Source organism: Solanum tuberosum, unplaced genomic scaffold (assembly GCF_000226075.1).
Source record: "Solanum tuberosum cultivar DM 1-3 516 R44 unplaced genomic scaffold, SolTub_3.0 scf00129, whole genome shotgun sequence".
NCBI classification, from domain to species: Eukaryota; Viridiplantae; Streptophyta; class Magnoliopsida; order Solanales; family Solanaceae; genus Solanum; species Solanum tuberosum.
The window spans coordinates 668,601-696,107 of NW_006239057.1; the positions used below are offsets into that span (position 1 = coordinate 668,601).

At 34.9% G+C, this 27,507-nt stretch overlaps 5 protein-coding genes across 6 annotated transcripts; 3 read left to right on the forward strand and 2 right to left on the reverse strand.

The window, feature by feature from the left end:
* The first annotated feature begins 5,892 nt into the window (after positions 1–5,892).
* LOC102604076 (protein EARLY RESPONSIVE TO DEHYDRATION 15) lies at positions 5,893–8,063 on the forward strand. The gene is made up of 3 exons (XM_006351223.2): positions 5,893–5,993; positions 6,972–7,330; positions 7,665–8,063. The coding sequence occupies exons 2-3, from the start codon at positions 6,994–6,996 to the stop codon at positions 7,796–7,798; spliced, it is 471 nt and encodes a 156-aa protein (XP_006351285.1). The 5' UTR covers positions 5,893–5,993; positions 6,972–6,993; the 3' UTR covers positions 7,799–8,063.
* Positions 8,064–9,226: 1,163 nt separating this feature from the next.
* LOC102604418 (dihydroneopterin aldolase 1-like) lies at positions 9,227–11,883 on the forward strand. Of its 2 annotated transcripts, none has more exons than XM_006351224.2 (3): positions 9,227–9,498; positions 10,620–10,812; positions 11,556–11,883. In XM_006351224.2, exons 2-3 carry the CDS (start codon positions 10,625–10,627, stop codon positions 11,758–11,760), a joined length of 393 nt encoding a protein of 130 aa, XP_006351286.1. In that variant the 5' UTR covers positions 9,227–9,498; positions 10,620–10,624; the 3' UTR covers positions 11,761–11,883. The 2 variants fall into 2 exon arrangements, with proteins under 2 accessions (XP_006351286.1, XP_015165910.1); XM_015310424.1 differs by having other exon boundaries at positions 9,304–9,498; positions 10,616–10,812.
* Positions 11,884–12,697: 814 nt separating this feature from the next.
* LOC102604754 (peptide chain release factor PrfB3, chloroplastic) lies at positions 12,698–19,022 on the forward strand. Its single transcript, XM_006351225.2, has 6 exons — positions 12,698–13,002; positions 14,708–14,925; positions 15,051–15,251; positions 15,895–16,107; positions 17,102–17,273; positions 18,390–19,022. The coding sequence occupies exons 1-6, from the start codon at positions 12,846–12,848 to the stop codon at positions 18,674–18,676; spliced, it is 1,248 nt and encodes a 415-aa protein (XP_006351287.1). The 5' UTR covers positions 12,698–12,845; the 3' UTR covers positions 18,677–19,022.
* Positions 19,023–19,278: 256 nt separating this feature from the next.
* LOC102605092 (uncharacterized) lies at positions 19,279–23,777 on the reverse strand. Its single transcript, XM_006351226.2, has 3 exons — positions 22,242–23,777; positions 21,204–21,643; positions 19,279–20,983 (listed from the first exon to the last, which is right to left on the reverse strand). Exons 1-3 carry the CDS (start codon positions 23,703–23,705, stop codon positions 19,495–19,497), a joined length of 3,393 nt encoding a protein of 1,130 aa, XP_006351288.1. The 5' UTR covers positions 23,706–23,777; the 3' UTR covers positions 19,279–19,494.
* An 821-nt stretch (positions 23,778–24,598) lies between these two features.
* LOC102605428 (glucan endo-1,3-beta-glucosidase, acidic isoform PR-Q'-like) lies at positions 24,599–25,740 on the reverse strand. The gene is given in 2 exon segments (NM_001318700.1): positions 24,599–25,551; positions 25,659–25,740. Coding segments are annotated over 2 exon segments (1,035 nt in total).
* Between the last annotated feature and the right edge of the window lie 1,767 nt (positions 25,741–27,507).

The following is a 27,507-nucleotide window of genomic DNA, read 5'->3' on the forward strand; positions in this document are numbered from 1 at the left end:
AGTCGTTCGGAACACCTTACTTGCTCCTTCTTCTCCACATCAATATTATTATTATTTTGTTTATATTGTTATTTTTCTTTTCTCGTTAACATGACCTTCACTACTGTATTTTTTTTTCCAGACTTGCTTTGAAATGTTTTACTCGAATCGAGGGTCTATTAGAAGGCAAGTCTACATATTGTACCACTCTCCTTATGAGACTACACTGAATATATTATTATTATAGTTTTATAAAGCGGACTAAATACATATAATTGATGAACATGATTTGATTTTTTTAGGGGGGAAAATACCGTTTATCCTTTTTTTTTAAATTCTATTCTATTTTTGACGTAGACAATTATCAAAATTTACTTGGCCAGCAAAAGAACAATATTGTTTAGTGGAAAGAGAATCTTTATTTTGGTCCAAATACGAATCTATAATATTTATATATTAACTCTTATAATAAACCAAAGGTCGTTTAAAGTATCTCTCAAAGAATCAAAAATAGAATATGATTTTAATAATCCCACTAACCACATGCCTAACTGCCTAATGAAATTCATTCTCAATAATTCTCTATAATAGCATCGTTTGTCTAATTAATATTTTTAATTACGATAGCAAGATATTATTATTTATTTAGATGGTGACATTAAATACGAACGTGGAAGATCATTGTTCAGGTGATATATCAAAGTGGTCGGCATAGATACTACTACTACAATAATTTAAAATTAACATAAAATAATAAATGAATAATTATTTAAATTAATCTTATTTAATTTTTTGTGAAAGAAAAAAAAAGCCGTTTTTTCCTTGTCAAAGGCTATTATGAAATTGCAAGTCACTATCATTTTAGGCTCATCTTTGTGGGTTACCAACCCTAGAATATAATACTCCATTTGTTTCCTTTCAGTTGTCACAATTTTGTTTTTTCAGAGTTAGGCCATAATAACTTTGACTAACATTTTACAATGTATTTTTTACCATATTAATATACAAAAAATTACAATTTATAGTATTTTTCGTATAGTTTTTGAATATATAAATTTTTAGTTTAAAATATCAAATAACTGTAATTTATTTAAAGTTAAAAATTAGTCAAATTAACTTTTAAAAAATGCAACATGACAACTAAAATGAAATGGAGAGAGTATTATATTTCATAACAACTAGAAAGTATTGTCTATATTTTAAAGAATTTGCACACTAATAAATAAAAAATTTAATAATAGATGACCTCTATATTTTGAATATATTTAATTTATTAAAAAGATTATTGTTAATATTTAAAAGAGAGTTAGTAGTTGCTTACTTGGACATGTATTGTTTGCGCATGGTGTCACTAATAAAGTCAATTAAACTCGTGAATTGGACTAGTGGAGTATTTTATTTTATTTCAACAAAAGCAAGTTTGAATTTTTCTTCTTTCTAACAAGTAGGTACATCAATAGCACAACCTACCAAGGTGCTAGGACGGATCGATTCCTTCATTTTTAATCAGATATTATATATTTAAGTCGTAAAAAAGAAATTCTTTGGTTGATTTATTCAAATATCTTTTTAATAAATCATCATTTAGATTTTGTCTCTATTTTTGAAGATGAGTAAATATAGCTGTTAAAACAGACAAAATATTAGGTTGGTGTGTCTACAAGTTCTAAACTTCGATCCAATATTTTCTCATATAATTTTCAATTTACTCAAAAATAATTTTAAACCGTGGCCTAAAAGGTACATAATTTACAAAATTAAAAATTAAAAATAGTTATTTACTGAACAACTATCAAAATAAAAAAAGACAACCGACAAAATTTTTACAAATTAGATCTAATTTGTAAAATTCAAATATCAAATAGTTATACCAACAACAACTATAACAATTCAGTATAATTCCACAAGTAAAGTAGGCAGAGAATAGTGTGTAAAGTTAGTTCCTTTGCTTGGAATATTCTAGGAATAAAAAAAGCATTTTTAACTAAATAAATAAATAAGAAGAATCCAACTCAAAAGCAATGACTTTTCAATACCCTTTGAGGGTGTCTAATTTTTTTCTATAAATAAGTGAAATACACATCATAATTTTTAACACAACAACAAAAAAACACAAACAAATTTTTAATTAGCACTTTGATGGCTGGTCTTCAATACAAATTTTTTCCAACAGATTTTTTCTTCCCAATTCAAAAAACAGTCGGTGGAGAAAACATATCAAAGCAAAATCTCTTAATCAAGATTAGAAATAATGATGAATCTTTAATTGAGGATTCACAGGGCAAAATTGTCATTAACAACAACAAGAAGAATCTCAAAGCTATTTCTTCATCTTCATTAGCTTTGGTTCCTGTGCCAAAACAGAAGAAGAATCAAGATTAATCAAGATTAAAGATCTGATTATTCTCTTAATCATATAGTAATTAATTGTATGATTCAGAATAATCTTGTTCTGTTTTCTCTCTGTTTTTCTTCTATTTCTGTTTTTTTTTTTCCATTTTTGAGTATTATATATATAATATGTATTATATAAGTTTGCAATCGAATAATACAGGAAAAATTGTTTCTATGATCATATCTATTTTTTCATGTCTTGTCAATTTTTTTTTTGCTCATTTAGTAGAATTATTGGGTGTTCACTCATGTGAAAATATTATCGAGAAGAAAATAACAATGGCATGAATGATTAAGAAAATGGAGATTCTAATTATCAATCGACTCAATTATAAGATCACAACTTATAGTATTTGAAATAACTTTCGTTTGTTATCGTTTTATTTACACATATTCTCGTGGTTAGCAAAGCTTTTCGTATTTGTTAAGTAAATCCATGTAGTATTTTTTTGTTAGGCCTATTATTTTACGATTTCAAATTCTTATAGTTTAAAAAAGATACTCAAATTTAAACTCTATTAAAAATAAGAAAAAGGGTTTTTTTTCTTCCTAGTGATGGCATAATATTCTAGACTAGAAATTAACAAAATTGCTCAATTTTAGACGGTCTTGAGTCAAATTTGACTTTTATTTTCTAATTTAACATGTTTTTGGTCAATTATGGTGGCTTTGTGATGAAAACAAACCACAATATTTAAAAAAAATAGAGTCAAGTGCAGCTAGCTAAAGCACATGCCGTATATTTTGAATCATATTAATTGTCATATTTTATGAGAATTAGTTTGACTGAATTTTGAAATTACATTGAATTTATTTAATATATTATTTTAAAATTATATAAATGTCAATAAGGAAATTAAAGTATATCATTAAATATATATCTAAAATTGAGAGAGGTTGGTGAACCTAGACATATGGTAAGAAGGTTTGCTTATATTATGTTGTTAATTGACTTTAAAGGTTTTAGCAGATTATTTTTTCTATTACACGCTTCTTAATTAATTATAAACAAGAAGATGAAGAAAGAGAGTTGTTCATATGGTAAGTATCATTCACTTTAAAGTTTCAATTCAAAAATAGTAAATTCGAGTTATTAAAAAAAACAAAAAGAATGAGAGCTCGCTCCTACGTACGAGAGAGTAAGTACAACTTAAGTACGATTTTAAGTTCATGACTTCGAAAGGAAAAAAAGAGTAGTGGATTAATTGATTTCCACATGCTCTTTGTTGTCCTTTGAAGACTTCAACAACCAATTTTACTTGAAACCAACTTCGTTTTCTCAATTATGCACCTTTTGTGCTGTCTACTTTAATAGTTTTGGGTACTCACGTTTAGCATATGCTTTATCAAGATAACATGTGGAGGAACTTTAAGACTCTTTTGGTATTAGACTATTATTAATATTTTATTTGTAAGATCGATAAATATATGTAACCAATTAAGTCTAATTGAATAGCTTTTAGTTTAAGTTCAATATGTGTGGTGAAAAATTAGTTAAATATGTATAAAGATTAGTTTACTAATACCTAAAACTCATAAAATTTGAATCTCAACTCCATTTATATAAGAGTAAACATTAGATTCGAACCTAACATTTTGCAGAAGGATAATTTCTCAATAAATATATTTGAACGACTTTTTAAAAGAGGAACAAATTCTAAACGATTTTCTTTAAATTTTTTTTTTTTGTGTAAATCAACCAAATGATAAAGAACAACCCAAGTCAAATGAAAATTTGATCTTATATATGGAGTTTGAGGATGGATTAGATTCGTTTTTTTTTTTGTTGTTGGTAAATTCCTATTTTAAATCTGATAAAATTTAACGTCCACGACATTCAATTTAAATACTTTGAAGAAATTGGGGTAGCATCGCAAGTTTGAAGTTCGTTAACAGTGACTATAAGTTAAATACTTTTGAAAAAAAAGGACATATAAACATGTAATATTGAGCTAAGCCTGGACTTGGCCCAACTGATTCATTGGACTTAGTTCTTGGCCCAGTTCCTAACTAGCTCATTGGTCCTGGGCCTCCTGGCCCATAACTAATCACAAAGCCCATCCAAAGAAACAAACAATATAGTCTTTTTCTCACTAACTTTCACCTTTTTCATTTCTTTTCGTATCCTTGACCATCGTAAACAACCTCTCTATTCTTATAAATTAGGAGTAAAATTGGTATATATTCTATTTTCATCAAAACTCACTTATGATATTATACTAGATATATTATTATTGTTTCTTTAACTCTCATCACCATGAATTCCTTAGTTTGGTATTTTTGACGATTCTTTTATTTCTTTAGCTTTCTTCCTCAAATCGAAAATAAAGTGAACATATTATACTCAACTTTACAAAGCATTTAGCAATTGTGTTATCATTTAAAGCCACGTTCAAAACTTCATATCACGATATATCTAAAAAAAAATGATATTCAGATAAACGAAGTCGTTATAAAAAGGTTAAACTATCCTCTACCTAAATTATTCATTCATTTGGAATTTCTATGAATATTTAGGTGGGTGGGTGGGCATACCATGTGCACGACGCGGATTACAGGGGATTTTAGCTAAACAATGGGTCCCACTAAACCATTCATTTGAATACATCATCATAACTACTCCAATAATTCTCCACCGTCTGATCAAAACACTCTCATCAATCAACCGTTTATAATAAAACAATGTTGGGCCTACACACAATTATGAAAAGGATCCATCACCGTTAAATGGTCCCTACAAGAAATTTCATATCAAGTCAATTACTAACACCTGTATACACGCTTTTTTTTACCGGCTGCTTGTTTTGTCTGTTTGTTTGTAGTCGGTAGATATACGATTCGAGAGAAAAATATTAAAAACACTTCTAAATTTGATGTAAATTGTTAGTTTTGTCTTTGAACTATTGATAGCCATAAACACATTCTTTAAACTCTTGTACGAGGCTACGAGCGTCAGACTCTTAATAAAAATTGAAAATACCTTGAACTTTGACGAGAATTTAAGGATGTATTTCACCCATATATCAAGATGAAGATGTATTAAAGTTCAGTTAGTTAACTAGAAAGAAGTTTTTGTTTGAATTTTCCAACCGTTCAAGTCAAATTTAGGAGGGTTTTCAATAGTTTTCTCAAATGACAAAAATTGATGGGTAATATATATCGCTCAAAATGACGCAATAGATTGTTTATTTCTTAATTAGAGATCTCAAATTTGAGTTTGGATATGAAAAAAATCCTAATAGAAAGGTTTCGCCTAAATGAGGCTCTACGAGGCGTAAATTCGAATTAGTTGAGCTCCAATACGAATTTGAAACAAAAAAAAAAGGATATTTACTAGTTGGGATATTAACCGGTTTATGGAAAATTGACCGGAGGTGCCGGTTTGCTATTAATAATATCTATTTGGCAATAAAAGAATATCTGCAATATTTTAATTAGAATTATTTAAGTATTCTCGAAGGTCAATCAGTGGACTGGTTCGGTCATTCTAACCTCAAGTTCGGTTCCAAACCTAATAGGCTCGGTATTCCTGCCTATAAATATAAGACTTCAACTGCAGATAAGATTTCATACGTGTACGAGATCGTCTCTGTAGCTGAAGAACTTAAATCTGATAAAAGGTACTGTAAACTCGCCATTAAAGCTTCTTTCAAGCTTTCAAGTACTTTTCTCGCTTCCAATTTGTCAATCTGTTGAATCATATCTAGTTTTTTTAAAATATTTTTTTACATTTTTTTAATGGATATGTTGTTAGCTTTTGTTTTTGATGAATTATGTATGCTGATAGATGAATATGTTTGAAAATTGTGATTAATTGTGATATGTGTTGTTTGTTGGGTAGTTTGAGATTGATTTCTGAAGTCAATTTGCGTCAATATCGTGTACTTTTTTGTTGATGAAATAGTGAAGACTATGGTTTTGAGTAGATCTGTCAAGGATCGAGGTGTTTTTGGAGAAAGTGAGGTTAATTATTGTTAGTTTATCTGGAAGATTGATAGAGGAGCATGTTTGGCTGTGGAAAGGTAAAGGTTTTTGATTTGTATGAGTTAGGGTTTGGAGTAGCGAGTTGAAATTGCAGTAGAAGAAGGCTAGTAATTGTGGTATGAGGTTATGTTGCTTGGACTCTTCAAAAATGTTGATGGCTGCGTGTCTGATCGTTCAAAGGTAGTGTTTGGGTTTTTTGAAGGATCCGACACGGTGTGCCATTATTTTTGGAGAGTCCGAGCAACATAGGTATGAGGAGTTTACCTCATGTCTGTGGCGCTATGGTTTTGACTGTGTAGTAACAGATGCTAGATAGAATCATTGCTGAGAGATTAGAAAGGATACTGTTGAAGTTTGGTTGGAGTTTTATCCGTGTGAGACCAGATAATTCGGGATTTCTATGTTCTCAAGAATGATAATTTTCCTTTTCTGTAGTGTTCAGTTACCATACTTTGATAAATTTGCTCATGAATTTGGTTTATTAGGCCAGGAAAAACTTCTACTTTAGTTCTGTGGGTGATTTTAATATTGAAGTTGAAACTTGACGTACTAAATATGGTCATATTCGGTATGTCATGCTCTAACGTGTTTTTTGTTTCATCGAACAACTTCAGGCATCAATTTTGAAAAAGCAATATGGCACTAGTTTCTGGAGGAAGATCAACATTGAATCCAAATGCGCCTCTCTTTGTTCCTTCATTTGTGCGCCAGGTAGAGGATTTTTCACCGGAATGGTGGAATTTGGTGACAACTTCAACATGGTTCCATGACTATTGGATGAGCCAGAACCAGGGAGAGGAATATGGTGCTGGTAATGATGTTGCTGATTTGCTTCCTGAAAATATTGATCTCAATGTTGATGAGGACATCTTGAACATGGAAGCTCAGTTTGAGGAATTTCTTCAATCTTCCGAAAATGGGCAACAAGGAATCAAGTCATCTCTCTATGGTGTCAATGCGATGCCACAATATGGTATGCACAATCTGTCTATGTCTTGTAATTACCTACAGTTAGCACAAAGATAATGTTCGGTTTGCATGGTTTGCTGAAGTTTTAGTGCAGAACCTGTCTGGAAAAACCGAAAAAAGTGAGGAACCTTTGGTCAATTAGATCTTTATACTATAAACAATACAAGTCCGGGGATGAATCCCTGCCGGTGTCAGAGTTTGTGTGAGCATGTTGAAACAAGATGGGAAAATTCCTACATGCCTGGTCTTAGTTGTGATTATTTTTGGTGTTCACTATGGTTGTTACTGTTTTTCTTAAATGATGATTTCCTTATAAACTCTACCCACTTGATTAACAGGTTTACCATCTGATGCACTGATAAGAACATTGAGTTCTCCAAGATCCCCCATTGGGCCACCCAAATACTTTGAGAAGGCATCCAAGATTGTGAGCCCGAGGAACAGTTTCCGCAGCATCCAGCAGCCTCGTTGAATTCCCAGTCTCTTGGTTTTACTTTCAGAAGTCAGTTGTTAGTTTGCAGCAGTTTAGAAAGTCTCTTTAAGTTTTAGTTTCATGTAACCTTTGTATAGAGCAAGGTAGGTGGCACACTCTTGTATCTAGCCTTGTTCATAGTCTGATATCCTTTCTTTAGCTTAACTTCTTGTAAACAACAGCACTGTAAAAGTGAAAAAAATTTGTAAAAACCAGTTGAACAAAATTGAAAAAAAGAGCAGCTTTTGAGCTTCATTTCTCCAAATAGCAATGATGTGAATTATGGTGGTCATTTAGTTTGCTCTACTTTTTTTTTTCCCATAATATAAATTTGGACCTAAGATTTTACTCTTGTGTAGCATAATTGTGCTATTTGCAAGTAGTAACGGAGTCAGAAACTTTGAAGAAGGGTGTGTTACAATATAATTTTTCAGTGTAGGGTGTGCGTTGGATCAACCTTCGCCTTTAAGTGGCTTTGCCCATGTTTGCAAGAACATGTCCCTCACATCCTTTATGATCCCAGCATATGGTCTGGATATAAAGGCAAATTCAAGATTTAAACTCATAGCCATTCACAATAATGTTATTTTGTTAAATGTTGACATGAACGGCCAAAAAATAGTGGAATAAGATGCTTTATCCTGCCTATATATTCGTTTAAAAGATGCATTACTTGTGTGGCCAAGTTATCAGCACCATAAAAGTAGAAAAAAGATGGCACTAGAAAAAGTAGTATGTTTTCATGCAAACGGTCAATTCCATTCCTAATCAAATGACATATTCCCCCTTCAATTCGCAAGAAAGTAAAAATGACTTTTAAATTAAAAATATATAGAAGGTACGAAAACACTTTTTAATCTTATGATCTTAACAAGATATACAAATTAAAACGGTGAGGGTATAATAAAAGATGGAAAGCTGGGTTAGTGTTTGATACAGTATGATTAAGCCACTTGTGTGCTGGACCCAAGAGCTAGTGGACAATTTAAAAATTGGCAATTTGGGTCTGAATTCAGTGTATTAAAACAAGATGAGAAAGGGACATATATTAGGATTTGATTAGTGGAATTTGTATGCTAGTGTTTACAAACCAATTTTAAATGATTTACACCTTAATTATTTGGTTCCCTATAGTGGCATGGTAATTAAAACGTGATCAATGGAGTATTAGAATAAGTAAGTTTCCATCTTTTCTCAAAGTATTTCATGGGTAGAATACAGACCTTAATAATTGTGTTTAAAAAATCAAACAAATTTGCAAACAAATTATTAGTCGGTCATGATGTAGCTAGAATTTTTATTAAAATGATTGAATACAAAATTTGAATATATATCTATGTTTATCTAAGCGTATCTTCGAAATAAGTTTTTTTTATTATTTCTCAAGTCTAATCATAACTTGAAAGTGTAATTTCAAAATTTACCTATTTGAAAGTAAATGAGTAAATTTATTTATTTTCTTTCTATATTTTGATACAATATTTTAAAGATAGTGATTTGAAAAGTGTAAATTTAATTATGAGATTTATTATTAAAAGATAACACTACAAAATATGCAAAATAAAACACACAAAAGATATTTGTACTCATTTTCGATATTCAGAAGCCCGGAAAACTTCCAATCAAAATTATTATTCAGATTCCGGCGGCTTTCCGGCTGTTCGCCGACCATTAACCAGTCGTCGTAAAACCCAGCTCCGGTAAGTGCTAAAGCTTTAGCCTTTCATTATTATTTGTTCTTTCTTGAGCTGATTTGATCTTATTCTAAACTAATTTGGGTCTCTGAAATCATTTAATTGTTCAAAAATAGTTTGGGGTTTGAAATATTCAATTGATTTTGATATATAAGCATGTAAAGGTAGAATCTTTATGACTGCATAATAAGAATTTAATGTAGAGCAGCAAAAAGGAATTTTCTATCAGATGTACTGGTTAAAATTTAAGGACCAAACAGAAGTTATGGTTTTTTTCCAGAATGTACTATTGCTAGAGTTTGGTTGAGCGGAGGGTCTATCGAAAATAGTCTCTCTACCTCTTATAGGTAGGTGGGGTTAATATTTTTTTTTATCTACATATAGTAGATGTCGAATTACCTTCCGCTAGTTCATGTGTTTACTTTTTTAGAGTTTGAAACCCCTAAATGAAAATCCTGGCTCCGCCACTTTGCAGGATTACACTGGGTATGTTGTTGTAATATTGCTGGAGATAACTAGTAGGATCTCATGAGTGGACCAATTATTTGCAAGACTTCATCTATTTCAACTTCATGAAGGCAAAGCTGTTGAAAGATGTTTAAAGAACCATATTTTTTTGGTTAATTGGATAGATATATGTACTTGACAAAGTTTACAAGTTAAGGGTAGCGCTAGAGATCCTTGATAGTTCATTGATGTAAACCAAATTAGTCTTTTGAAAGTAGTTTCTAGAATGTCTACACATACTGCGTCATTTGCAAAATACTTAGCTTGAAGGAACTACCAAAGTACTTAGCTTATCAAAAAGTTTCTTCTTTGCTCCTCCTTAGCAAGAAGGTCTGCTAACCTATTTTGCTCTCCGTAGTTATGCTTGATGTCTGTATTCCTCAGTCTTTGCATCAATAACCTGCGTTCAGAAGTAATAGAAGAGTGATGAATGTGTCCTTGTTTAGTCATTTTGTTACCTCCATAGGATCAAATTGCTAGGACTTAATTGATCACATGACCTACTTTAGTTTGCAATATTTATGAGGATTTTTTTTTGTATAACCATCTGGTATCCGGTTCGAGCCCCTGTGAATGAAGAATCCCCTGTAACGACTTCTTTTATGAGTATCTGATGACAGGTCACATGGACATGCCAAAAGGAGACAAACTTGTGCTGAGGGGTTTAAAGTTTCATGGATACCATGGGGTGAAGCAAGAGGAAAGGAAGCTTGGTCAGAAGTTCCTGGTAGATGTTGATGCTTGGATGGATCTTCGACCTGCTGGTGAATCTGACTGCTTGTCCGATACTCTAAGTTATACTGATATATACCGGTGAGTGATGCTTTCGAGTTTGTTCATTTTGCATTTTTGATAGTTGAGATGAACGAACAGAAAGAACTTTATTTCATAGCTTAATAAATGAAACATCTTGAATATTTCTGTAACAAGGTTCTTTAGCTCAGAGGTCCGTTTAAATAATACTCTTTTCACCGGATAGAAAACATACGAGGATTGAGCAGTTTCACCAAAGTTAAATTGGGTTATAAACAACTGTAAAAGGACTAATGATTTTATAAGTTCTCGTAATAAGAACTTGACTCATTTGAAACATTTTCGAGAGCATACTGAAGCAGATTCTTGATGCTATGTTGTTTTTTGGATATTCCATCATACATTGGAATTTTGATGCCACCGCTAGAGGCTCTCGTAATCTTATACTTTCTTGAGGAAAAAATGGACTATTGCCTTATTATTATTTATCTTAGAGGAGTTCATTTCCACCCGAGGGCGGGATCTAGTGGCCTGGATCCTGATTACTCGAGTAAATCTCTTGTCAGTGTGTGGTAATAAGAAACACCCGAAATTCCAGTAGCTCAATCACTGATACAAGGTAATTTTCCTATTGGCGCTAACTGATCTCCTGGACTGTGTTTGCTTGTAAGTTACAGTTGCTTTTCTTGTCTTAGCAGTCTTTAAGAATAAACATTTCGCGGATCAATTTTCTAGCTAGGCACGTATGCTTGTTTTGGCGTGATCATTCATTGATTCTATCTTTTAAATCTATGGATTGGCAGAATAGTGAAAGAGGTTATGGAGGGGTCACCTAAAAATCTGCTAGAATCTGTGGCTCAGCTTATAGCATCGACAACCCTCACCAAGTATCCACAGGTATCTGCTGTTCGCGTTCAAGTTGGAAAGCCTCATGTGGCCGTCCAAGGGCCTGTTGACTACTTGGGCGTCGAGATCATTAGATACAGAGATCTTGGTGTTCAAAACTAGTACATGATGCTTGTATTATTAGCAACTTCAAATTTCTGCTGTTTGACAATCATTTTCAAGCCAGTACAATTTGATCAATTGTCTCAAACTCTTGATACTTAATTGAATAATGCCTTCACTACACACTTCTGCAGGGGCACAAAGTTCCCAAAAATAAAAGGACAGTCCGGTGCATGATGCATTCCACGTTCACACAGGTTTCGGTGCAATCTACCTTGAGCAAGCATCATTGATTTCGTAGTTCGAACACTTTACCATTGCTCAAAACAAGAATATAGAAATTGAATTGAAGTACTTCTAGGTAATACTTTTGGCTGGAAAAGAAAGTTGACAAAAATTAAATTGTATTTACTGAAAATAATGATAGCTCTTTAGGGCAAGAAAAATGAACTCTCTCCGTGGAAATAAGAAACACAAGTTTCATAAGTGACATTTTACTCGATTGCCTGCTCCTTACACAATCATCACTACCATCATAATTCTATTTGCTTAGATTATATATAGATATTATTAAAATATTATTTTTTACTTACTTACCAAAATAAAAAAAGTATGAAAACCTCTAGTTTAAAAAAAAAGTATTTTTCCTGAAAAATAATTTTCGAGAAAGATATTTCTCTGTACCAAACACACACTTTTTAGTAGCACATCCATCTTGTTATAACAATTTAAAACTAATCATAACGTCAATTTTTTGGAAAATGATATACGTAGTTTCAAAATATCTAGAGAAGAATTTATATTTCAAATATTTGCTCAAAACAACGTATTTCAGACAATAATATTGAGTTTATCGAAAAACATCATCTCTATATTTCACAAGATACTAATAAAACTGCATATACACCACCCTTTTCCGATCACTCTCATAAGATTAGTTGTTGTTATAATAATATTGGGGATATTTTTCTTTTTCATAAAAAATTAGAGGACAAAATAAGGCTAATTAGACCATAGAAAAATATAAAAACAGGAATGTGGAACGCGCACAGCCCCTGCACCACTCTCCATTTCCCAAAGCCCGTGTTCTTCGCGGCGGCCGGAAAATCAAGAAACATTTTATCCACCACCAGTCTACTACCAGTATGGCTAAAATGGCTGCTGACCCTTTTTCTGTACGGACAGAAGCTACTTGTTCGTCTTCTCCATTGAACCTTCGAAGCTCAAAGACAGCTACTTTTCGAATTCGAGCTCATAATAATCAGCACATCGATGACAAGAACAGATTCTACAAAGAGCTTGGTTTGTTTCTTCTCTTCTCTGCTTGTGTTCTTGTTCCAGAAATATCAAGTAAAATCAACAAAAAAAAAAAGGTTACTACCATCTTTAATAGTTTAAGTTTGAGTTAATACTCCTAAAGTATCACTCTTTCGCACGACTCTCGTAGTTCAACTATTGTTCTATTTAGCTATCTAAACTGTTAATTTTTCGAGAGTTTCCTACCTTAATTATCACTCCGTTTGTATAAAAAATACACTAAGATGCAGAGTTGGCCTACGTGTGCCCTGTTGTCTATTGGGAATAAGTATTTGCCCGACTCAGCATTGAGGTGTGTTTTAATACAAAGAGAATGCTAATTTAAACAGGTAAAGAGAATAATGGATAGTTGAGGTATGAAATTCATGAATTGAGTGGGTCTACATGCGTCTGTTGTCGATTGGGAACAAAGATTTGGCTAACTAAGTATTGAGGTGTGTTTTAATACAAAGGGAGTGATAGTTTAGATAGGTAAATAGAATAATGGATAGTTGAGCTACGAAACTCGTGAAAAAGTGATAATTCGGGTGTGTTTTTGATCATTAACTCTAAGTTTTTAGAATGAGGTGGTTGCTAAGTTGAGCTGAAATTTTAACTTCATTATCAGTCTTCGTGATTCTTTTAAGAAGGTTCGTCAGTGAGGTGATTGTAAACATAAAATAAATAAGTTTACTTGTCCTTGCTTTATTAACTTTTAGATGAATTTAACTTCTTTTGGGTTATGGATTATTTTGTGCGAGGTGTTGAGGTATAAATTTGAAGTATTACCAGTAGTGTGCAAAGACTAGTGTTTGAGACTGAGAGAATGGATACAGAGAAAGCTCAGTGAGATAGTGAGGGACAATTAAGCAGGCTAACTTACAGAAAGATGGAACCTTCTGAAGTGCTTAGTAAACTGTAAATAAGAATGAGGGTAAAGGGCAGCCCGTTGCACAAATCATCCCGCGTTAGCAGGGTCCGGGGAAGGGCCGGCACCCCAAGCGTGTGATGAAGACAACCTACCCTAATGCAAGTATTAGTGGCTGCTTCCATGGCTCAAACTCGTGACATACATTGCTCCAAGGCTCCCCTTCCAAAAATAAGAAAGAATTGAGAAGGAAATGGTAAGGCGTGACTAGGGTGTAGGCAGTGCACACAGCAGCGGAGTCACAACCAATCGTTGCATAATTATGCATAGGAAAAGATATTTCTTGAAATATATTGAGAGAAGGCTAATTTGAATCCCCTTGACATAAGGAGAATTTAACTTGTAGAGGCAAAAGTAGTGCAAGGTAGTTCAAAAGTAGCTTTAGATGATAAGTGCGGAATTTTTTAATTCCTTTGTGAAAATGCCCTTATCCACAAGGGGAAATGAAGTACATGCATTTATTTTTCCTTTTTCACACACCAGGAGATCTTCCTTAACAGGTCTTAATGCTTTTTAAAGTGTTGTCTAGAGAAGATAGCATGGGAAAGTGGACAATTTAAAGGGAAGAAACACTAAATAGCTGAGAAGAATCTTTGTCAAGAAGCATGTGAATGCAACACAATCAAGTTAGAATCCTCAACATATTCATGTTCCTAAATCGACTCACCATTAGAAAAATTATACACAGCATCAAGATACTGCTATAAAATCTTGGCATCGAATGCGTGTATAGTAAGTAATATTCTGTTAATTTTTTGAGGTATGGATGGTCTCATGATGTAGGCACATTTGCTTTGAAAAGGAAGATTGAAGATTTGGTACTCCGTGCTGAAATGTTGGCACCAACAGCACTAGAATTTGAAGAAGCAAGACGCCTCAAGCAGGAAGAAATTATTCGTGAATATGATTTGTGGGATGACGTAGCCAAGTCAAATGAAGACCTTGTGCAATTAGCTGAAAGCGCCAAAGCGGTTGATGCCCTCAAAGACCTTAGATACAAGGTATCATGCAAGATAACCCAAAGCTAATTCTCACTTGTCAGCATATGTTTATTGCCTAGTTATTTAAGACTTAAAAGGGAAAACCATAAAACTCAAATTTTATTCCATTGAGTGTGCTTCTGCAGGCTGAAGAAGCTAAGCTGATTACGGAACTAGCAGGAATGGATTCTATCAACTATGACTTTTTAAAGCAGGCGTATACAGCTTGTGTCAGTGTGAATAAGACATTAGATAAGTATGAAATGTCCAAACTTCTCAGGGAGCCATATGATATGGAGGGAGCATGTGTGACCATTGAATCTGGAAACGAGGGCATTTACTCGCAGGTATTCACCTGTGATCTCTTGCTATATTGCCGCATGTACTTGCAGAGTCAATAGTAAAGGTCCATATGCATCTCAGGTGAAAAAAGTAGGCCAATGAGTGTTCTGAGATATAAACATGCTATTAGGTAGGTATAAGAAGTGGAACTTTCATGATGAGTTCCCTGCATTTGAAGTTGCAAGGAGGGAAGGGGGTTATATTTGTATTATCAGTGCCCTTGCTCCTTATTACTGTTCACTTATATACTCATCTCAACCATAAAGTTAATAGTCAATCTGCACCATAGATTCTTCTCCCAAAAAGATTTAAATTTCGACTGTGAGAAACTTATTTTACATGGAAATGATTCTGAACTTCCAATTTTTTTGTTCTTTATGGAAAACATCGAATTTCGGAAAGGAGGTAGTAGTTTGTAGACCTGATGCCTGATAAGGTTTATAGTTGAGATTAGGAAGTAGGTCTACTAGCCTTCTACTCCTAGCAACTCGTCTTCAAGCTGCTCATGAACATCTATTTATTCTACTTATTCAAAGTCGAAGAGATGGGTTTTCTTCAAGCTGATGTAGCTTTATTTCCTTAGAAATTTCATTCTAGGCAAGACTCTGGTACTGTTTCTCACTGTTAGACTTATCCACTTTGATCCAGATTTGGGCAGAAAAACTCACAAGAATGTATATCAAATGGGCAGAAAAACAAGGTCATAAGGCGAGGATAGTTGAGAAACAAGATTCAGAGAGTGGTGGTATCAAATATGTGATGATTGAGTTAGAATTCAAGTCAGCATACGGCTATCTTTCAGGAGAAAGAGGAATCCATTGCATGAATGGAAGTTCTGAAGGTAAATTTGATCTTTTAAAGGTATGAATCTGAGGACTCTTAGCTCAAATTTAGTTCTCCCCTGTCGCTATCAGTTGATTATGTGAATTATAATATTCCAATAGTTTCCTATTTCCTACTCAATCCTTTGAGTTATGTGTTCTATGAGAGTCATTAGACATATTCTTGTTGGCCTTTTAAGAGGAGAACATTTTTCATGTGTCGTCTTAAATCTCAGTGATGCATTCTGCTTAGAGTTTAGTTTATCTGAAGTGAATAAATCACAACCGCTGACCGTTAGTTGAAAAATTCTCTGTAATCTATTTCAGGTCATAAAATGTGACTACTACCTATTAATGTTATGAAGGAAACTGTGATTGTCCAACATTTAACTGAAAAGGAGAAGATATAATAATTATCATGGTGTGTATTATTGCATAGATAAAATAAAGTACATCAAGTTTTGAGTGGAAGTAGTATAGAACTTATAGAACTTGATGATTTATGAAACAATCTTAAATTTACCATGCTTCGATGCAGTTCAATAGTCAGTAGAATAAGGGGTGACTTATGAGTTAACAATAGTCAGTACTCAGTAGAATAAGGAGTGAAAACAAACATATGACGCAAAGTACACTGATCTCTTCCTATTACCAAACTTGCACTAAGATAAAATAACCCCCTTCCATTTTCCTAGAACATGGAATTCAAATCACTCGGCCATCGATTTTCATGATGAGGTATTGCTTTTGCGAAGAAAGAGCTCCTTACGTGATGATGTCACAGAGACTTTATATGTCAGGAAAGAGGGGAACTTTAAAATGAATACTGAAATTCCTTTAAACTATTGGGAAGACAAGAACTTTAAACTTTTGAAGTATTAACCGACTAATGAAGGATGATGATTCGACACATGTTTTGTCGAGCAATCATTATGTACCTTACATTAACACAACGGTCTATCTGGCTACTTGTATCCTCTTAGATGTTCATCAAAATGATAAAATTTACAGGTTAATCTTAATGGATTGTGCAGGATGGAGCTGCTGCGATCAATGTTATTCCTCTTTTTCTTGAATCATCCCCTGACCTCCAAATTGATGAAAACGATCTAGAAATTACAACATCGTATGAAGAGGAACAGGGCAGGACTTCACCTTCACTCACCATTCAGCACATTCCAACAGGATTGCAAGTCCGGTCAACAGGTAATAATGGGTGATTTGAGTTGAGTATCATTGTCACTATAGGTGATTCATAGTACTTTGATGTTTTTGCACAATGATCTGTTTAAGGTTTCTACATACACACATAATCTTCTCTATATTTGTATGTGTGTAGAAAAATTTATTTGGTGTGTCTATGGATCTGAATATCCACGAAAGTCCGTCCCAACAATTGTTGCTGAGTGCAGAAGTTAGGCAGTATCGCCTGGAGAGTTGTCTTTTAGTTTTTAAGTCGAATGTTCATTACTATAATAAGTAGTCGACTAGGAAAGAAAAATAAACTTTTGCAGTCTGTCCTGCTGATCGTAGAGAAGTTAAGCAGTCATACAGACTGCTATAGAGACTCTAATAGATACTGATGCATGCAGAAGTTCTTTTTAAAAAATACTTTGAAGGAAATTACCTTGCAACTCTGTTGATTTTCCTTTCTCTGAGGTTAGACTTAGAACAATGAGAACTGAAGAATTATATGTCAAGAAGCACTGTTCTCAAAGGGTATGAGATATAGCATGACAAGGAAACTTCTTCTATGGTTTGTCTCCAGTTACAGAATTGGATACATTTTCAACAAGCAAACGAGTTAAATGTCTATGGGGCACCCAATAGAACATAATAAGTCTATATAATACATATAAGTTGTTACATATCATTGTAATCACGTGGACACCATATTTAAGTGTGTCGTTAAGTGAACTCAAAAGAGTTGCTTGAATGTTGGGCGCATTCTTGTCCCTTGGTCATTCAAAAGTCATACTGCACATAAAAGTGATACATCACATTTTGGAGAAAAAAAGGTTGTGTTTCAAGATTCTGCAGTAGATTGTATGCTATCACATGGTTGACAGATTCATGATAGGTGCTGGAAATACTGTCTTATATTCATATTCCATTGATTTTCTGATAGCTGTGAGATACAGTCCAAGATATTTGTGTCCGACACAAATGTGTTGCCGCCTTAGGAGAATATATGCTCTAAATTTGTGGCTGACTAGTACATTTTGCCTGTGCAAGATAAATGTTTATTTTCCACATATAAAATCTCTTTTGCTTTCTCAACTTTTTTGGGCCACTCTCTACCATGAGAGTTTCTATTTACAGGTGAAAGAAGTCGTTTCGCAAATAAGCTCAAGGCCCTGAATCGCCTAAAGGCAAAACTTCTCATTGTAATGAGGGAGCAAGGAGTCTCAAACTTGGCTAGCATCAGAAGTAGTGATATATCTAGTAGTTGGAACCAAGTGATAAGGAGGTATGTATTTCATCCAAACAAACTGGTAGAAGATATGAAGACGGGCGTCCAATTGTCTGACCTTACTGCTGTGTTAAACGGAAACATTGAACCATTTATCGGTGCTCACATCAACAGCAGACGACATGAAATCCCATGATACATATAGCTTTGTACTCCTCTCATGCAAAAAAAGAAGAAAGAAAGAGAAATTTTGTGATAGAAAAGAAGCAGATAATGGTGACGGGTGGGAGAGAAAAGCAGCCACTGCTCCATGTTCTTGTATTCTTAAGTTGGTAGTAACTTATTATGTAGCTGTGCTCTACAAATCTGTAAAATTTTGCTCAACGTCTATCAGAAACAACCTGTCTACTCTCTCAAAGGTAGGGCTAAGGTTGTGTATACACCACCGTCCCCAAACCCTACTAGTGGGATTACACACAGTATGTTGTTGTAAGAGAGATTTATTTCAATTCTAAATTTTATCTTTTTCATGTATATATCAAGCCATCATAGTACAAAAGAGGTTGATTCCCCATGTGCAGAGTATGGGGTTGGACCGAACCACAATGGTCTATGCAGCCTTACCTACATTTCTACAAGTAAACCCATAACCTCCTGATCACGTGACAATGACTTTATCAATTACGCCAAGGCTCCCCCCTTCCACGATGCACAATAGCACGAAAATATAAAATAATTCAATTGAAAGCATTTTTGTTTTTGATAATTAATTCGATCGAGCATGGAGCTTTTGCACTATCACAAGAAACAGAAAGTTGCAATTTCATCTCTCATCAAAAACATTATACAAGGCGTTTACATTCTTTGCAGTCTTACCAAGAAGTTTCTTGCAAAGAAGAGCAAATTTACATCAGACCTATTATTGAGTAAAATATTACAAGCTCACAAAGTGAACTAATGGGGAAAAAGAATATGACTCTCAATGAAATAAGGAGAGTAAAAAAACAAATTTCTTTAGGAAAATAAAGCTTCTAAATAGTCATCAACATAAGCTAGGCATGGCCAGTGATCTGTTCGAATTCGAACGAGTGTAGAAGTATTAGAAACTTCCATCTGAAAAAGGAGATGAAATCTTGGTGGAAGGAATATCAAAATCTGAATAATGCCTAGGTTTTTCTTACTAATTTGGACATAACCCCCTTCTCCATCATCTTCATCATCCTTGTACTTGAGGTAAAGCGGTCCCCCAACTAAACTGGTTTCCGCGATGGTATCATCCATGGAAGAGGAACCCAAGTTAATCTCATCCCATGTAATGTCCCTTATAACTCCTCCCTCCTTCATGAGGTTGGTTAGAGAATCACCGGTTACACATACAATAAAAGGTGCCAAGGATCGCTCAACGGCTTGGATCAAAGATGCCACAGGAACCTCTAGTAACTTCACGGAGCGAGTACCACTGATTGCTACAACCCCTTTGCCTCCTTTGAGTACAAATGTCTCCCGCCCAGTGCTGGTTGAAGCGCCACATGCTTCCCACAAAGCATTGAACAGATCCACGTAGTAATCACGTTCTGCATCTTCAGGGATGTCTTCTGGAACAATAGCTTTGAGAAACATATCTTCAATTCCTACTGTAATGTTATGCAGCCGTCCTCTAATGATCTGACCATTATCCGCATTCGTTTCAATGAAAACATCAACAAAACCAGGTATTGGATCCTGTGGTTCCAATTCAATCAGAACAGGAGCTTTGAAGCTTTTGTCATCTCCAGGAGTTTCAGAAACATCTTCCACAGGGATAATATCAAGGGAATTCGTCTGGCTAAAAGAGTAGAAACCTTTGGGGGGTTGACCTAGAAGAAAAGGAATGTGGCATGATGGAATGGGGCCATATGGCGCAGACGAAGAGAACCTGAGAACAGTTGCATATAAGGCAGGAAGGGTATCGACTCCATTAGCTGGCAAATTGTTTCCCCAAATGCGACTGAAGGGCTCTGACTCAAACCTTAAAGTACAGGATATTTTGATCTTGGCACCCGGCATGTGTCTAAAGTCAGGAATAAATGAAAAATGCTTCCTCAAGATTTCAACTATCTGTGAAATCTTTGAATCCATCACACGTAATGGCTCCGGAGGCTGATTGTGCCGATTGGCTTCAGAGATCACTGTATCATCAGTAATTTTGTCAAACTCACTTTGCTCACTTGGGGACGCGTTGTCCTTGATGGGTTCTATATAACTAGGTTTCTTGGCATCAAATCCCAGGGCTGGCAGGGACAAAGACCAAGATTGTTTAACCAACAATGGCACAATGCGCTCAAGATGCATGCAGGACGAAATATTCCTAGATTTCTTAGGGTCGTGAGAAAGTCTAGGAGACTGAACACTGAAGAAAGAGCTGGAATGGGTAGATGGAGAAATTCCAGGAAGCTGGTCCCCACTGTTTAGAATGTCTCTTAGCTTTTTCCCAGGAACACAAATCAGCATCCGCAGGTAAATTCTGCAAAATACCACCAAATGTTAGAAAACAATAGTATATTGCACACTCAATATGTTTATTTTCCCCAGTTAATCCTACAAAGTGCAAATTCAATGGTGAACAAGCTTCCCAATGTTATTGACATCTTTCATTTGCGGTGAACAGGTGACGATATAAACAATGTGTACATCCGAACAGAATGAGGTAAGAAATGGGATGGAGATATTTCTCATAGTATTACCTGGCATTATCACGAACTTCCAGATCTGGGAAATAAAGACAAGTGAATGATAAAAGACGAGACAACCCAACAAATAATTTGGAACTATAGTGATGCATGATCATAGTTCGACAAATTCCAAGAACTTTACTCCCATGACTCCAAGACCTTAATCCTGTATCTGGACCATGTTTTTCAACAAGAACTACCATGAACCTGGTAAGGAGCTCTATTAACCCACTAGGTGAAACTTTATCACTCTCAGCAATCCTTTCCAATATACAGAAGTAAGATACCAATTTGTAGTCTATCTTGAGTTTTGGAAGCAAGTTATCATCGAATGTCTTAAGTAGGCGTTCTCCCAAAAATTGATGTTTGTAACATGTCAACAAGCGGTCTGTGAAGCCAACAATGACAGGGACCAATCCTCTATATTCAGACAAAGAGTCTATAAGTGTTCTCTGCAAAACATAAGTCAAGCTTCAGAAACATTTAGGCAAAAAATATATGAGCATCATTGCAAAATCAGAGTAGAGTATCAGTACTACTGATAAGTCAGGAGGAGATGCATCATCTGTCATTCATTTCTAAACTCCTATAAGACAAACTCCAATAACACCTCTACGATATAGCTCCCAAGATAAAGTAATCAACATCCGCATTTTGACAAGAAGTGGAAGACATTAAAGCTACACACGTGGCAGGGCACCTATAGATGGCCTGAAGGAAGAACTTGTTATATATTGTTGGAGAGTTACGGTGTATTCAGATTCTTTTCACCAAAGTTCTTATCTTTCATTGGAGTACATCTTCTAGACCTCTCTATTATGCTACAGCCTTCTAACCTTCTTTCATCAATAATATGTTTTCCTCTATACTTTCAAATTCAAACAGATCAAGTAAAACGGAAAAGAAGAAAATATCTAGCGACTGTTTGCACATAGAGACGCAAAGTGAAAAGAATGTAAAGCTCTTTCCTTTTAGTGAAGCACCAAATGCGTCAAACCAATGCCACAGACTCAAAGTAAGAATAGAACAACAGGTTCAAAGTATGTGTACCTGCACAGTATGGTAGATTGCTGGCTCCAAAAGGCTTTTATTGGAGATAGAATCATTTTCTGAGTGAGATGTCTGACCGATCAAAAACTTATGGATTGCACGGAATGCCACAAAAGTTTCCATACTCCAAGGAGGCAACCATTTAAAAGCTGATACACAAACAAGGCCATCTTCAAATAACTTTTCCCGAGTCATTTGTGGACTGCCTTTTGAACTCATTACTCCATTGACATTATCAATCAAAACTGAACAATAGGCAAGCAAGTCAAGCTTCAACGATTTCAAAGCGAGGGGATCAAACACCGATGGGTAAAAGCTCAAGCTCATATCAACAACATTCTTCCTTTTCTCGAAATCCCTCTTCAATACCAACCCTATGAACCCAACTAACCAATGCAGCACCAACAATCGAAAAAACAAATGATGCTGGGATTCTTTGGATAACAACAACAGTCGACTCGCAATTTCCATCTCTTGCCCTTCGAAAGAATCCATATAGCTTAAGTACATGACTAAATATGCATGCCATAGCAAAGGATCATATGTATGAAGCAATCCCGAAAACTGAACCTTCAACAAAGATGGCTGCAAATCCAATACTGCAGCAACTGGCAATGTCTTATCCATGAACTCCAATAACCCCCAAGGAGTCAAATTCTGTGGACATTCAAGCAAAAAAGCAACCACTCTCCTCAACTCCCTGTTACTCAAATCCGATAACTCCCCTTGAAAATGTCCATTTTTAACATTTTCATCAACCAAAAACCTAGGTACAGTAAACGGAACCAATGTCGAAGAATTACTGAATGAAACAGTAGGTTTTAATCTAGCAATGTTATGAACAACAGTTGATAACAATAATGCATAGCTTTGGGCAGCATGAGTACGCTCATTTTGGCACAAACTCCACAAATGTGATCCAATTTCCGAAAGTAAACAAGGAAAAGCAGTTTCTAATTCACGTAAACACTCGCAAGCAATTGATCGAGTTTGCCGGTCAACGCTATGATTCGGCCGGTTAATAATAGTCAACAAAAGCTCAATTAAACTTTCAAGAGGAGTAACAAAGCTAGAATCGAGACAATTCGATGTATAACTCACGTAATTGACGAAAATTGAAGTTGAAGAGATAAGAAACTGTTCCTTGAGAGCGAACGACGTTGAAACGCCGTCGTTTGGTGATTGGATTACTGACCGGAGGGCTTCGAGGAGACGGCTGAGGAAATTAGGTGAAACGATGTCGTTTTCGTCTGTGCTGAAGTGCTCTTCGATGAAGATGAGGAGCTGGAGTTTGAGATTGTGAGGGATATCTTTCCGGAGAAGTGAGGAAAGTGTGAGGTCAAGGAGAGGAACGGCGGCGTAGTTGATGGAAGTCCACCGGAGCCGCCGTGAACCGCCGTGGTTGTAATCGTCGATTAGATTTTCCCATTCTTGCGCCGATAAGGGTTTGAGTTCCGGTGACATTTGTTGGGTAATGACTCGGCCCGAGTCCGAGTCTTCAAAACTCGGTTGATTAATGGATCTTAGTTCTCCTCATTTTTTTGTCAGCTATAAGACAATGTCCGAAGGTGACACTTGAACTATACGACGTTTTAATTGAGCATCTAAACACATAATAACGTTTTTTAACTAAATATTTTCATCTACATAATTGATACTTGAAAACATATGCAAAAAGTTTCAAAAGTTTGAGTCGGAAATATATCTAATAGAAATATTTTATCACGTGTTCAAATATTTAATTGGAACAGGTTGTAGTTTGAGCGCCCAAATGACATGTACCGTCAAATTAGTTTGAACGTTCAAATGAAATTTATTATAAAGTTTAAGGGATTGTTTATGCATTTAGTATATTTCTTTTTTGACATGTATACGCTTTAATCATTATCGAGTAATTGTTACTCCTTGTATTTATTTTTACTTATCTAGTTTGAACTTTATACGTATCGTAAGAAAGTAATATTAATTTGAGTATAAGTAGAGTTGTTCTCATCTTGTTACAAGGATTTGAATCTATTGGAGGAAGTGGTGGTATGGCAGACAATCCAAGATTTTGAATGTTATGAGTTATAAATTTTTCAATGACGACTTCAAGTGCTAATTACTACGTTCTTTAGGTTATTCAATCACATTTCGAGAAATAGTTTCAGACCTGAGTTAGTAGACACACACTCAGAGGAAAAGAAGTTCAGATATAGATAATTGCTTTATATAAGCATGTAGGATGAGTACACATCAGTTATCACGCGAAGGGTTGCTCTCCGTTCAAGTTGAGCAACGATTCGATTATTCAACTACATATTATAAAGAGAGAAGATCGACAACTCTTATTCCGTTAATTATCTAGCATAGTCTAGCTAGTTGAAACTGATCGCGTATTTTGGCTGCCTGCTTGCTGTAAACAGTCCAAAATGTTTCTCAATTTCAGGGCTCTTCAGATCTTCATTCAACAGCGCGAAAATGTATGCTTCAATTGGCTTTGATGGTCTTTTCGGACTCCCTCCTTTCACATGTCTAATCAAGTTGTTGTTGTAAGTCTTTGCGTTGTCAATGGACGTCAATTGCCCTGCTCCAGCTGAAGGCCAACCGCTCTCTGATACAACGATATCCAAAGATGAGCCACCGGCTTTTTCAAGGGCTGAGTATGTAGCATCTAAGAGTGCATCAAACAGGTTGCGGTATTCTCTTCCATTATCATTTACAACAACTCCAGGGGATGTAAACAGCGCGTAGTCAAGCTGAATAGCTTGATTGTTTGCTTTTGCAAAGTAAGGATATATGTTGACAAGTAAAGGTGAACGGTTAGCTACTAAGAATCTGATGATGGGATCAACATATCCTCGGACGTTGTCTTTAAACTTGCCTCTTGATGGAGGGTAAGTATCTGTAGTAAGTTCGGTTTCAATAGCAGTAGAAACTTTGATCTGGTTTCCAAGACCAGCACCAGAAATCGCGTTTTGAATGTTTGTCATTGCATTGATCACGAAAGGTACATACTGCGCGTTACCATTTAATGGACTAACTTCATTTCCAACAGCTATATACCTGAACTTGACATTACCATAGTTCCTAACATTGTTTTGGACCCAAGCATTCGCGTTAGCTTGGCTAGACGCGATATTCTGAAGGTCAGGATTTGGCACGCCTAGTATGAGTTCAATATTCGAACCTCTAAGGGCTTGGAGAGTTGGTTGATGAGGATCATAGATTCTCATTCTTCGTATATTGTTTCGATTGCATAGAGCCACAACATCTACTGGAGATGGTAATCCATTCCCATTTCTTCCATAACAAACTCCTGTTTGTGCTCCTGTATAACAATATTATTTATTAGCTCGTGATGAATCTATGTATATCATGACAACTAGAAAGATATAAGTTATACACACCGTCAATATAAAAGATATTTTTAAGTACCTGTGAAATCTAAGGTTGCCAATATAAGTATCACCAGCAGAGTCGTCGCGGTAATTGGAAAATGTAGTTTGGTACAAGCCATGGCAAAGAAAAGGAAATTGAGTTGTGGATGAAATAGCAGAAAAGCGTACACATTTTATAGTGAAATTTTTATACTATGTTACTCTAATTTCCACATATAAGTCAAGTTAATCAATGGAAAAAATGTTACACCTTGTTACAAGATGCAGAAAAGTCTGCACCCCCTAAATTTCCTTGGTGAAAATGACTAGATGAAATGTGGAATTTGTTAGGCAGCCTTGCAATTAATTGTTGGGGAAAATTTGTAGATATTTCTATTAGGACTAATAAGTGGAAACAACTTCTCTACCATCTCAAGGTAAGGGTAAGGCTACGTACACACAACCCTCCCCTAACCTCACTTGTAGAATTACCCTGGGGATGTTGTTGTTATTATTTCTCTTAGGACTAGTCTATCGGAAAAAAAACTTATCTATCTTCTCGAGGTAAGGGGTAGGGCTTCGTAACAAACTACCCTCCCTAGACTCCAATTGTGGGGTTACGTTGGGTATGTTATTGTTATTTCTCTTAGGTTTAAACAAGAATATCCATTACTTGGATGCAAGGTAATTGAAGTCTTGCATAAGAGACACTAGTACTAACATGGCTGTAATATTTTGACAATTCAAAGTATGGACCAGCATGTCACTTTCTAGATTCAATATGCATACTAAGGATTTTGCATAAGCAGTGTCGATCTGTTATCACAATTCAATTTGTACACGGACTTCAGTCCGGAATTCAAAAGTTTTACTTACTATTTCAAAATTTATCATTTTTTAAAAGCTACGAGTCTACTATGCATGCATTTAGTCATTTACTATTTTTCAGAAATACATGCATATATGTGTCTATACGCGCCCATACGTCCCTTTAAAACGATGTCTAATGATGCAAACAAAGTACATGTGTCCAGTGGCGGAGTCAGAAATTTCACCAAGGGTGTTCAACTTTTAAAGAGTCGATAATTTTTTTTTAGAGTAGTGGGTACACAAAACATTTTTTTTTACCGATGGCGATGAGTAACCTGCACAAAAATTTCTGTTTTTTTGTTTAAAAAGATATTTGTAGTAAAAAGTACAGCTAGTGGGAATTGAACCCAAGAACTCAATCAGGTGAACGAGTGTGCCTACCGCTGGACCATCTGCCTTTGCTTTTTAAAAGAGTGTTCAATTAATAAATATCCAAATATTAGACTATATTTTGCCTATATACCTGATATAATTTTCCAACGAAGGGTGTTCATCTGACCACCCTTACTAGGTTGTAGCTCCGCCCCTGCGTGTGTCGGTGGGAGATAGCAAGTACCTGATAATATTAATAGTTGTAAGAACAAGCTGACCTGGACACCGAACTTGTAAAAAAAAATGCATTTGCTTCTACCGCTAGAGAGTTACTATTACTTGTGTCAAATGTATCTTTGTAATATAAATGTTACTATAATTAAATTAATTTGACGTAAAAAATGGTACCATTCTAAAAGTCATACATAATACCTATAGCAATGGTTAGCATGATATTATTGACTATATGAAACACTAGACACCTTGACTAAGGGTGTGTTTGGTACATTTGATAATATTTTTTAGGAAAAGAAGTGATTTTCTTACTTATTTTCTAGTGTTTTGGTAAGTAAGTAGAAAATATTATCTCAAAGGTATTATTATAATCTATTGAAACACTATCAGAGTAGGGGTATATTGGACTAAGGTTTGATATAAGACAATTAATGTAGAATGCTACTCATAAAATTTATTTTCTCGATAATCTCTATAAAAGACATTTTTCC

Excerpts from the sequence above, each read along its gene's own strand:
- LOC102604076 (XM_006351223.2), top strand. The coding sequence starts at position 6,994 with ATGGCACTAGTTTCTGGAGGAAGATCAACATTGAATCCAAATGCGCCT. Across the intron at positions 7,331-7,664 it reads CAATGCGATGCCACAATATG|GTTTACCATCTGATGCACTG; the intron begins GTATGCACAATC and ends CTTGATTAACAG.
- LOC102604418 (XM_006351224.2), top strand. The coding sequence starts at position 10,625 with ATGGACATGCCAAAAGGAGACAAACTTGTGCTGAGGGGTTTAAAGTTT. Across the intron at positions 10,813-11,555 it reads AGTTATACTGATATATACCG|AATAGTGAAAGAGGTTATGG; the intron begins GTGAGTGATGCT and ends ATGGATTGGCAG.
- LOC102604754 (XM_006351225.2), top strand. The coding sequence starts at position 12,846 with ATGGCTAAAATGGCTGCTGACCCTTTTTCTGTACGGACAGAAGCTACT. Across the intron at positions 13,003-14,707 it reads CAGATTCTACAAAGAGCTTG|GCACATTTGCTTTGAAAAGG; the intron begins GTTTGTTTCTTC and ends CTCATGATGTAG. Across the intron at positions 17,274-18,389 it reads ATTGCAAGTCCGGTCAACAG|GTGAAAGAAGTCGTTTCGCA; the intron begins GTAATAATGGGT and ends TTCTATTTACAG.
- LOC102605092 (XM_006351226.2), bottom strand. The coding sequence starts at position 23,705 with ATGTCACCGGAACTCAAACCCTTATCGGCGCAAGAATGGGAAAATCTA. Across the intron at positions 21,644-22,241 it reads CAATCTACCATACTGTGCAG|AGAACACTTATAGACTCTTT; the intron begins GTACACATACTT and ends TATGTTTTGCAG. Across the intron at positions 20,984-21,203 it reads GAAGTTCGTGATAATGCCAG|AATTTACCTGCGGATGCTGA; the intron begins GTAATACTATGA and ends GGTATTTTGCAG.